At 35.1% G+C, this 12,687-nt stretch overlaps 1 protein-coding gene across 1 annotated transcript in view; it reads right to left on the reverse strand.

Annotated features, from left to right (window-relative positions):
* Positions 1-8,487: 8,487 nt before the first annotated feature.
* HNMT (histamine N-methyltransferase) overlaps positions 8,488-12,687 on the reverse strand; it is a 45,858-nt gene continuing 41,658 nt past the window's right edge. The window contains exon 6 of the mRNA XM_047873334.1: positions 8,488-9,206. Coding sequence (XP_047729290.1) covers positions 8,851-9,206 — 356 coding nt within the window. The 3' untranslated portion in view covers positions 8,488-8,850. The remainder of the gene's footprint in view (positions 9,207-12,687) is intronic.

Consider the following 12,687-nt stretch of genomic DNA (forward strand, 5'->3'; position numbering starts at 1 on the left):
TTACTTTTTTTTTCCCCAGACTGGCAGAATTTTTTTACTAAGAAAGTTGCCAATTTCTATAATAAGCAACTACCAAGGCCCTGTAATACTGTGCCCCACTTAATGTTTTCTCTGGATTTTGGCAATACTCCCTAACAACAAAATAAAAATGTGTCAGAACTAGTTTAAATAAATTAAGGTTTATGCTAAGAGCGACAAACACTTTTAATGGGTTCTTGAGTTATGCTTACAGTAACAATATAAACACATACGTCAAAGCAAAAGAATATAAACACATAGGTACAAGATGGATGCTTGAGAAAGAAAGAACTCACTAAATACCTGTTATTTAGTATCCATATGCATGGCACCATATTAATCACTGGGAAATGTATAACTTTGTAAAAAATAATATTCCTAATTCATGTTGCAGACTTTTTTCTGAGCCACAAGAACACACTTGAGAAGTTAATATATGATTGCCCCTAAATCCTTGTAGTATCATGCAGCTTAGGCAGAAGCCAAAAATTTCACCCCTTGTACCTAAATAAATTTGCACCACTATATGGTAGGTAGTAATGAGGATTATTTTTTTAAGGCTCAAATATTTCCATGACACTAATAAATTTAAGCAAGTGAAAATTTATTTATTTATTTATTTATTTACTTATTTATTTATTTATTTTTAGCAAGGCCTGTTTATAGGGGTGAGAGATGAGATGCATTTTAATAAATATCCATCTACAGGAGTGCTATTCTTCTCTGTCTATAAGTAGGATGTTAATTCTATTCTTGTTTTGTTTTGCATGTGTGATTTTCAGAGAAGGCCATAATTTGCTCAGTAGAGTCTTGATTTCTCTTCTTTTGGGGAAATTGTTCAAGGTCGTCATGGCCCATATCCATCAATTATGCCTGCCTCACAGACTTCCTTTGTCAGTAGTACATATCAGTATGATTAATGGTTCAGGGTTCATATGAGAAACCTGATTGGATAACTGTCGTTTCATTTGTTGTCACTGATAATTCAGAAAACATTGATGAAGTTGTCCAAGAAAAAAGGACAGGGCAAGTCAGTTTTACTTATAATGAACAACAAAGGTTGGTCTTTTGTTAGCAAAAAAAGGCTATGCACTTCAGTATATTAGGGAGGGATATTAACTCTTTTAACTGACTATCATGCAGCATTAAGTGGTGGCTCTGTAATATGAAAGAGTGAATACCACACTATGTTGAAGGCTTCATTGCTGGAAGAATGAGGGTAATGAGCCCTTCGGTAAAACCTAACTTTTGTTCTATATCTAATAGACTAGTATTATTCACTTACTTTAAATATATCTTGATTTCTTATAAATTACTGAATTATTTACTTATTTAAAGAGACATGCTTTTTATATAAGAATGATGGATGTTTACCATTAAAGATAAAATTTAAAACATTAAATAACTTTCCAAAAATCCCCTGAAATCTTACTGTCAAAGGATGGCTCTTGGTCTCAGAGGAGATACTAGAGGAATGTAAGAGACTCTAGAGTATTGAAATAGATTCAAGTTTTTCTGGAAATTTAATAAATAATACAAGGTGCATTTTAAGTCGGCAGAGTTTTTTCTTTTTCCCCAAGTAAATGATGCTGCTATAGCTACCTATCTTTTTTAGGGTAAAAAGCTTGTTCTCATTTTCACTCTCATTTTATACTTATGTAAATTCCTTTTTTAAATTAATTTTTTTATTTAAATTCAAGTTAGTTAACAAACAGTGTAATATTAGTTTCAGGTGTACAATATAGTGATTCAGCAATTCTATACATTACTCAGTGCTCATCATGATAAATATACTCTTAATCCCCTTAACCTATTTCACCCACCCCATCCACCTCCCCTCTGGCAACCATCGGTGTGTTTTCTATAGTTAAGAGTTTATTTCTTGGTTTGTCTCTCTCTTACTTTTTTTTTCTTTGTTCATTTGTTTTGTTTCTTAAATTCCATATATGAGTGAAATCATATGGTATTTGTCTTTCTCTGACTGACTTATTTTACTTAGCATGATAATCTCTGGATCCATCCATGTTGTTGCAAATGGCAAGATTTCATTATTTTTGATGGCTAATATTCCATTGTGTGTCACACACACACACACACACACACACACACACACACACCACCTCTACTTTACCCATTCATCAATTAATGAAACTTGAGCTACTTCCATATCTTAGCTATTGCAAATAATGCTATAAAAATAGGGGTACATGTATCTCTTTGGATTAGTGTTTTTGTATCTGGGGGTAAATACCCTATAGTGCAATTACTAGATTTCAGGTTAGTTCTATTTTTAAGTTTTGGGGGAACCTCTATACTGTCTTACACAGTAGCTACACTAGTTTGCATCCCCACCAACAGTGCAACCGAGATTCCTTTTTCTCTAAATGTGTGTGAAGCGATATCTCATTGTAGTTTTGAGTTGCATTTCCCTGATAATGATTGATGTTGAGCATCTTTTCATGTGTCTGTTAGCCATCTGTAAGTCTTCTTTGGAGAAATATCTGTTCATGTCTTCTGGTCATTTTTTAATTGGATTTTGTTTGTTTTGTTTTTGTTTTCTTGGTGTGGAATTGTATACATTCTTTATATATTTTGGATACTACCCCTTTACCAGATATGTCATTTGCAAATATCTTCTCCCATTCAGTAGGGTATATTTTAGTCTTGTTGGTTGTTTCCAACCAGTTTTGCTGTTCAGAAGCTTTTTATTTTGATGTAATCCCAATAGTTTATTTGTGCTTTTATTTTTCTTGCCTCAGGAGACATATCTTGAAAAATGTTGCTATGGCTGATGTCAGATAAATTACTAACTACCTGTGCTCTCTTTTAGGATTTTTGTGGTTTCAGGTCTCACATTTAGGTCCTTAATCCAGTTTGAGTTTATTTTTATGTATGGTGTAATAAAGTGGTCAAGTTTCATTCTTTTGTATGTTGCTGTCCACATTTCCCAACACCATTTGTTGAAGAGGCTGTCTTTCTTCCATTGCATATTCTTGCCACCTTTGTTGAAGATTAATTGACCATATAATTATGGGTTGATTTCTGGTTTGTCAGTTCTGTACCATTTGTCTATGTGTCTGTTTTTGTGATAGTACTATACTGTTTTGATTACTACAGTTTTGTAATGTAATGTGAAGTCTGGAATTGTGATACTTCTGATTTTTTTTCTTTTTTGAGATTGCTTTGGGTATTTATGGTCCTTTCTAGCTCCATACAATTTTAGAATTGTTTGTTCTAGTTCTTTGAAAAATGCTATTGATATTTGGATAGGGATTGCATTACATCTGAAGATTTCTTTCAATGGTACAGAGATTTTAACAGTATCTGTTCTTCCAGCTCATGTGCATGGAATGTCTTTCTATTTCTTTGTGTCATCTTTAGTTTCTTTCATCAGTGTTTTATAGTTTTCAGAGTACAGGTCTTTCACATCTTTGGTTAGGTTTATTCCCAAATATTTTATTGTTTTTAGTATGTTTGTAAATGGGATTTTTTCTTAATTTCTCTTTCTGCTGCTTCATTATTAATGTATAGAAGTGCAACAGATTTCTGTACATTGATTTTGTAACCTGTGAGTTCATTGAATTCATTTATCACTTCTAGTTAATAGTTTTTTTTTATTGAGGCTTTATGGTTTTCTATACAAATTATCATGTCATCTGAAAATAGTGAAAGTTCTTCCTTACCAAGTTGAATTCTTTTCTTTTTGTTGTCTGATTGCTGTTGCTAGGACTTCCAGTACTATGTTGAATAAAAATGCTGAGAATGGACGGGCATTCTTGTCTTATTCCTGAACTTAAGGGAAAAGATCTCAGTTTTTCCCCATTGAGCACGATGTTAGCTGTGGGTTTTTCATATATGGCCTTTATTATGTTGAAGTCTGTTCCCTCTAAGCCTACTTTGTTGAGGATTTTTATCATGGATGGATGTTGCAGTTTGTTGATTCTGCATCTATTGAAATGATCATATGGTTTTTATCGTTTCTCTGATTGATGTGTTGTATCACATTGATTGTGTGAGTATTGAACCACGCTTGTATCCTGGGAATAAATCTCACTTGATTGGGTTGAATGTTTTTTTTAATGTATTGTTGGATTCTGTTTGCTAGTATGTTGTTGAGGGTTTTTTCATCTATGTTCATCAGAGATATTGACTTATACTTCTCTTTTTTGTGGTGTCTTTATCTGATTATCAGGGTGATACTGGCTACATAAAATGAATTTCAAAGTTTTCTTTCTTCTATTTTTTGGAATAGCATGAGAACAATTGATATTAATGCATCTTTAAATGTTTGGTAGAATTTGCCTGTGAAGCCATCTGATCTTGGGTGGACTTTTGTTTGTTGGAGTTTTTTGATTACTGATTCCATTTAATTGCTGGTAATCTGTCTATTCAAATTTTCTATTTCTTTTTGCCTCAGTTTTGGTAGGTTATATATTTCTAGGAACTCATCCCTTTCTTCTAGGTTGTCCAATCTGTTGGCACATAATTTTTCATAATATTCTCTTACAATTGTTTGTGTTTCTGTGGTATTAGTTGTTACTTCTCCCATTTCATTTGTGATTTTGTTTATTTGGTTCCCCCCCCCCAACTCTTTTTTTGATGAGTCTGGCCAGAAATTTATCAATTTTTTTTATCTTTTCAAAGATTCAGCTCCTGGCTTCTTTGATCTGTTCTATTAGGGTTTTGTTGTTGTTGTTGGTGGTGGTGGTGGTGGTTTTGTTTTTGTTTCATTTTGTTTTGTTTTAGTTACTATATTCTATTCTTTATTTCTGCTGTAATATTTGTTATTCCCTTCCATCTGCTGAGTTTGAGTTTTATATGTTGTTATTTTCCTAGCTCCTTTAGATGTAAGGTTAGGTTTTTTATTTGAGATTTTTCTTGTTTCTTGAGGTGGACCTGTATTGCTGTAAACTCCTCTCTTCGATCTGCTTTTGCTGCATCCCAAAGGTTTTGGACTGTTATGTTTTCATTTGCATTTGTTTCCATGAACTTTTTCTTTTTTCAATTTCCTGGTTTACCTATTCATTGTTTAGTAGCACATTATTTAACCTCCATGTATTTGTGGTCTTTCCAGATTTTTTCTTGTGGTCGAATCCCAGTTTCGTGGGGTCATGGTCAGAAAGGTTGCATAGTATGACTTTGATCTTCTTCAATGTGTTGAGGCTTGCTTTATGGCCTACTCATATGGAACATTCTGAATATATCTGTTAAATACATATATTTCACTGTATCATTCAAAGCCACTGTTTCCTTGTTGTTTTTCTGTTTAGATGATTTGTCCATCATTGATTAAGGAGGATTGTTAAAGTGTTGTTAAGGATTGATTAAGTCCTTTTCTATATTTGTATTACTATTAATTGCTTCTTTTATGTTTGTTATTAACTGTTTTATGTATTTGGGTACCTTCATCTTGGGGGCATAAATATTTACAATGGTTATATCTTTTTGTTAGATTGTTCCCTTTAATATTATTATAAAGTGTCCTTCTTTGTCTCTTGTTACAGTCTCTTTTTAAAGTCTATTTTGTCCAATATAAGTATTGCTACCCTGATTTTCTTTTGACATCCATTTGCATGATAAATGTTTCTTCATCCCTCATTTTCAATCCATAGGTGTCTTTAGGTCTGAAATTAGTCTCCTGTAGGCAACATATAAATTGATCTTGTTTTCTTTATCCACTCTTTCACCCTGAATCTTTCGACTGGAGCATTCACTACATTTACATTCAAAATAATTATTTATATATATGCATTTATTGCCAATTTGTTATTTGTTTTGTGTTTGTTTTTGTAGTTTTTTTTTATCGTCTGATCCTTCTCTTGCTCTCTTTCACAGTTTTCTGGCTTTCTTTAGTGAGACACTTGGATTTCTTTCTCTTTATTCTTTGCATATGTATTAGTGGTTTTTGATTTGTGGTTACCATTAGGTTTGTACATAACATCTGTATATAGCAGTCTGTATTAAACTTAATACAGTCACTTAAACTTAAACCTATTCTTAATTCCTTTCTCCCTAGTACTTTTGTTATATAGTATCACATTTTGCATCCTTTTATCTTGTGAATCCTTTGACTAGGTTTTACAAATATATTTTTTACTGCTTTGTGTTTCCTACTTTTCATACTCTTATGGTCTTTCCTTTGTACATAGAGTCCCTTTTAACATTTCCTGTAGGGCTGCTTTAGTGGTCATAAAGTATTTTAGTTTTTGTCTGAGAAATTCTTTATTCCTCCTTCTTTTCTGAATGCTAGCCTTGCTCGATAGAATATTCTTGGCTGTAAAATTTTCCCATTCAGCACTTTGCATATATGCCACTCCTTTCTGGCCTACAAAGTTTCTGCTGAAAAATCCACTGATAGCCTTATGTGGTTTCCCTTATAAGTAAATGTCCTCTGTTGCTGCTTTAAAAATATTTTCCTTATTACTTCTTTTTCCCATTTTAATTACTATGTGTCTTTGTGTGGACCTCCTTGGATTGATTTTGTTGGAGAATCTCCATATCTCCTGGATCTGGATTTCTATTTCTTCCCCAGATTCAGGAAGTTTTCAGCTATTTGTTCCTCAAATAAATTTTCTGCCTTCTTTTCTGTCTCTTCTTCAAGGATCCCTGTAATGCAAATGTTATTATGCTTGATGGAGTCATTGATTTCTCTAAGTCTAGTCTCATTTTGTATGTTTGTTTTCTTTCATCTGCTCAGCTTGATTCTTTTCCATTACTGTCTTCATTGTCATTAATTTGTTCCTCTGTTTCCTCTAGCCTGATATTTATTTCATCTGGTGTATTTTTAATTTCATTTATTGTGTTCTTCATCTCTGATTAGTTCTTTTTTATCTCTTTGTTAAAGGTCTCACCGATGTCCTTCACTTATAAGGACATGGGATAGTACAGTGACTATCTTTATGATCATTACTTTGACTTCTCTATCAGGCATATTACTTACATCCATTTTGCTTAGGTCTCTTACTGTGGTTTTGTTCTGTTCTTTTCACTTGGGACATGTTCTCTGTCTCTTCAGTTTGTCTCTCTGTCTTTTTCTTTGTGTTGGGAAAGTCAGATACATCTCCTGCTCTTTAAAGTAGTGGGCAGGGCATACACTTTTAATAAGTTGGTGCTGGTCATCTTCCGTAGGGTACGTACAGCAGCTGGCCAGTACAGGACTGGCCAGTGCTGCTCTGCAAAGCGCATGTGGACAAGGTTTGTGCAGAGATGACCCACTGCCAGGAACAAGCCCCCATAAAACATGCAGATTGTGAGACTCGGTGTTAGCAAGGTTTATGCCAGTCTTCTAGGGGAGGGCATGCAGTGCATGCAAGTGACTGGGAAGGGCGGATCTGCTGACATATGGAGAGGTGCTTGGTGTGAGCAAGTTAGGTAAGGAGTGTGAACTCTGCTAGTTTCTGAAGGTGGCCAAGTGTTTATGCTGAGGCATGGGGGAGGAAATAGTGCCTGCCAGCTTCTTTGTTTCTGGAGGAGTTTCCCAGGGAAATCTGTTTCTCTGGGACATGCTCTGTGATCGGTAAATAACTCTCCCTCCCATAGGCCAGGTGCATTTCAAACTGCTGCTTCAATGCTGTATTTCCATGGGCTATTTGTTATGCTATCTTTTTAGGGGTGAGGACTCAGTTTCCTATAGCTCACTGGGCTCTCCCAGAGCAGAGCTTGTTAATTTTTAAAATTCCAGGCTTTAAGTCCTTCTGCTTATAAGCACTCATGAAATTTGGCCCCTCTTACTTTCAAAGCCAAATGTTATGAGGATTCACCTTTCCCATCCAGGTTCCCCAGTGTGACAGTGTATTTCTCACCTTTCTCTGTGTTCCTGATTCCCTCCAAACTTCAGACAGCCAGGGACCTTTGAGCTCTCCACTGCATTCACCCTTCCTACTCTCCTTGATATGGGTTCATCTCTACCTTTAGTTGTGGAGTTTGTTCTACCAGTTTTTGGGTCATTTTCTGGGTTATTTATGCTAATGTGAATGTTACCTGGTTGTATCCATGGGATGACAGGAGCTTAGGGTCCTTCTATTCTGCAATCTTCCCAGCTTCCTACACAAAGATTTATTTTTAGAAAAAAAAGTGAAATTGTAATTTTTTGTAATTAAATATGTTAATATTCCAAAAGCTTGGTTTAAGAAGGCCTTTTAAAACGTGTCAGAAACCCAGAAAACAAGAAAGGAAAAAACTCTGAAAGCTGACTGAATAAAATAGAAAAACTTCAGCTTTTCAAAAAACAAAACACTATAAAATCAAAGATAAAAAGGTAAACAATAAAGATAAAAGAGAAAACAAAATGGAAGGAAACAGAACACATGAAAAAGAATTAATTTTGTAATATCCTAAGGTGCTAACTTTTAGTAATCAATAACAACAAGATAGAAACTACTAGAGGAATGTGCACAGACAATTCTTCACAAAAGAGGAAAAATCAATAAACATATACTTTTTCTTATATATCAATAAATATATACTTTCTTAGTATATAAAGAATCCACAGCACATGTTTTATTAAAATTTTGGTAAATTCCAGTACAATCAACAAATAGAAAGAATTTTCTGGTCAATAGGCCAGTGAAACTTAGTTGGCTCATTTTTCCAGCTTATCCTATATTTAGCCTGAATGTGGCCTCTTGACCTGGAGAAGGAATGGGGTAAGACCAACAGTATCATATATGATTCTTCATGGAAATCTGAGAATTTCTTGGAACTCTCTAAGTTTTATATATAAGACAAAATTGTCTATTTATATTAGAAGATGTGCTTGTAATTTTAATATAGAAATAAGTGATCAACATTATTTGAAATACAACTTTTTGAATACAGTTTCATAATTGATATTTATGCTTCAACCACTATGAAACTCAGACTGTTATTAAAAAGAACCTTTCCCTCTTTCTTTATACTGAATTCAGACTCTTGCAGATCTTTCATAATTTCTGCTTTGAGATCAGGTGGTGCTGTTGTATTAAAGTTGCAGGTTTCTGTCAAAAAATCCCAAAGCAGGTCACCATTTTCATTGCCATCAATAAAACAATCAGATATGTCCATGGTGGACAGAAGGTCATAACATTCATACTTAATCCCCAATTTGTCCAGCATCTGAGAGAGGTCAGACGATGTAACATATTGGCAGAGGTCATATTGGGGTAAGCGGGATCGGTACTTTTTCCACAGCTTGTCCCAGCCACTGGTTCCTGTGTGACAGAACAAAGTTCATGCTTTCATTTATTCTTATTTTCATTTACCTACTTTAGCAGGCAGTATAGTAGATGTTTAGAATAAATCAGTCAAATAAAGAAATATTCTTTCCTTTGGGTAGCTTAATTTAAGGAGTACACAGCAGGGAGAAAGAAAGTTAAATACACAAGTAAATAAATCACATATCAGATGCTGCTAAGTGCTAATAAAAAACAAATTAGAGCAAGGAATAAGGAAGGTCAAAGAGTTGGATGGATTGCTGTTTTATATAGGTGGTCACAGAAAGTCTCTGTAATAATGTGACATTTGGGCAGAGACATGACAACTAACCATGTATTATTATTTTTTTAAATGTTTATTTTTGAGAGAGAAAGAGACAGAGCATGAGCAAGAAGGGGCAGAGAGAGAGGGAGACACAGAATCAAAGCAGGTTCCAGGCTCTGACCTGTCAGCACAGAGCCTGATGCGGGGCTTGAACTCATGAACTGTGAGATCATGACCTAAGCCAAAGTTGGATGCTTAACCGACTGAGCCACCCAGGCACCCCATGACAACAAACCATGTAGATATCAGAGGGAATAATCTCTCTACTTTAGGTAGAGAGAAGAGCAACTACAAAGGACTTGAGACAGGAGCATGCTTGGCATGTTAAACACTAGTCAGGGAACCAGTGAGATTGGAATTGAGTGAGCAAGGGGGAGAGTAGAAGGAGACAGGTTGGATGAGTGGTCGGGGGAGTAGATAAGGTGCCAAATCATGTGGGCAAGATGTGAAGCCATTGTAGTGCTGTTTGATAGAACTTTCTGTATTGATGAACATGTTCTATATCTGTGTTGTCCAGTATGGTAGCCACCAACCATCTGTGGCTAAGAAGCATTTGAACTGCAGCTAGTGTGATCAAGGAAATGATTTTTAAGTTTTATTGCATTGCAGCTCACTTAAATACCAATTTCAATAGCCAAATGTGGCTTTCATATTGGACAACACAACATTAGAGTGACTTAACCTGATTTACATTTTAATAAGTTCACTTGGTCACACACATGAGAATAGATTATAGGGGGAATATGGGCAGAAACTGGGAGAACAGTAAGGAGGCTATGGCAATAATCTGGGTGACAGATGATAGTAAGTTGGAGGCGATGAGAAGTGGTTCGATTTTTTTTTATTATTATGCTCCTAGATCCAGTGAGATTTGCCAACAATTTGGATACTGGGTGTGAGTGAAAACAAAGAGTCAGTGATGACCCCAATGATTTTGACCCAAGCACCTGAAAAGACAGAACTGTCATTGTTGGAAATGGGAAGATTGAAGTAGGAGCAGTCTAAAATGTATCATCAGGGTCTGGTTTTGGAAATGTGAATTTGAGATATCTATTGATATCTCTATTGGATATTCCATTGGTGATTGGAGGAAGGCAGTTGTTTATGTGAGTCTTGCATTCAGAGGAGAGGATCTAAGGTTAATAACTGAAATAGAAAGAAAGAGCACAATAAATACAATCATGATTTTCTCAAAAGGAAGGTGAGGTAGCCTCTCATGTCTCCACTTCTAAGATGCTGCCTTGGACTGCGAAAAATGAGGCTGATTCTTAGAAATTTTGTTGCCAGCTTTAGAAGATGTTTTAGCAATGTCTATTATGTTTAATTGAAAACCCAGTCCAGTGTAGAAGCTAAAAGATACAGCCTCTGAAAGAGAAACACAGGTTGGAATGTACTTTTGACACTTCATGAATAAGATGAGATTCATTATTTAGTCTCTCAGAACCTTAGTTTTTTCATCTGTAAAGTGGGGATAACCATACTTACTTCACATGGAACGACAGTTATTAAATGAGATAATTGAAGTGAATTGCTGCACAACATTAAGCACGTGGCAGATGAGTAATAAGTACTTACAAAATAAATGAATATTATATGGAATTAGTTTGATAATGTATTTTCACTGGTTGTAATCTTGAAAAAAGCAAGCTTGCTCTTTGGAAATCTATACTACTAATAAATTAACACAAATGAGCATCTATTTATGGAGCCTCTAATACATGCATGTAATAATGGGATGTTATATATACAGTTGATACAGTGTATAGTAATTAAGAAGGTCTCTAAAGCCCAACTGCCTAAATATGAAGCCTGGCTCTTCCTCTGAGTAGCTTTATGAAACTTTGCCTCAGTTTTATTATCTGCAAAATAGGGATAATAATAGAATTTATTTATAGAATTGGGGCAAGAATAAGTAAAGATACTGAGAACCATGACAGGCACATAACATAACATAACATAAATAAACATCACTGAAGTGTTAGGAAATTAAGTTGGACCTGGCCAAAGCAATGTAAGGGAAAGCCTATATTTTCTGTGAGCTTCCAGGATTATTAGTGAAGATTTCAAAGGCTTAAGGTATTTTGGTTCCCAAACCTCTTTTGTGGTCTAATGAAATGGTTAACTCTCCAGAAAAGTACACAAACAATATATATGCATATTCTGCATAAAATTATTGGATGCTCAAAGACCCCTGGCCTTCATCAATGGACTAGTCTAAAGTCTCCTAACTGACTTCAACAAAAGAGACTATCCAAGGCAGGAAATGGTAAAATTTAAATAGTCTAGATAGTTGACATTCTACTAATACTTCAGAAGAAGGAGCAATAATTGCAGGGTATTCTCTACAAGGTACAACTGGAATTAAGCAGGAAAAAAAAAAGAAACCTCAGTCCAGTGGGGAAAAAATTAGGGTCACAATTATGTATTAAAAATTCTTTCATTCCAAAGAGAGTGATCATCTGCCCAAATAAGAATTTGCCTACCAATAAGACTTCACAAGAAAGTAAATATTTCAGTGGTTAAGGAGAGGCTCTATTATCATTATTTTTTATTTTTAACCTGCCAGAGGAAAAAAAAAACAAAACAATCCAAACACTGATTGCAGAAAATTTGCTGGTGTCAGTGTTGTGTGAGTTGGTGCCATTTCTGAGCTGAGCAATTATACAGTTTCTAACTGATGGGTTATCATAATGGCTCTTGGTGGGCACAACATATGGTGTTACTTTTGTCTCCAACATGATATAAATGAGATTCTTTTTTCCCCATTGTATTAAAAATAACATACCATGATTTGCCTCCTTCCTTAGTCAGGTATGGAGAGGGAAGGACAACAAACAAACAAAACCCAAAACTGTCTCCTTCTGGCTAATACTCCTTAACCAGAAAAGTTGTGTTTTAATTAGCAACTCTCTCAACTAATGCCTGGCTACTATATTTGAAGAAAACTGTGCTACTGATATCATTAAAAAATTTTTTTGAATGATTATTTATTCTTGAGAAAGAGAGAGAGAGAGTGTGCATGTGTGAGTGGGGGAGGGGCAGAGCAAGAAAGGGACACAGAATCTGAAGCAGGCTCCAGGCTCTGAGCTGTCAGCACAGAGCCCTATGGGGGCCCTGAACGCAGGAGCCTTTGAGCTGTGAGATCATGACCTG

This window comes from Prionailurus viverrinus, chromosome C1 (genome assembly GCF_022837055.1).
Source record: "Prionailurus viverrinus isolate Anna chromosome C1, UM_Priviv_1.0, whole genome shotgun sequence".
NCBI classification, from domain to species: domain Eukaryota; kingdom Metazoa; phylum Chordata; class Mammalia; order Carnivora; family Felidae; genus Prionailurus; species Prionailurus viverrinus.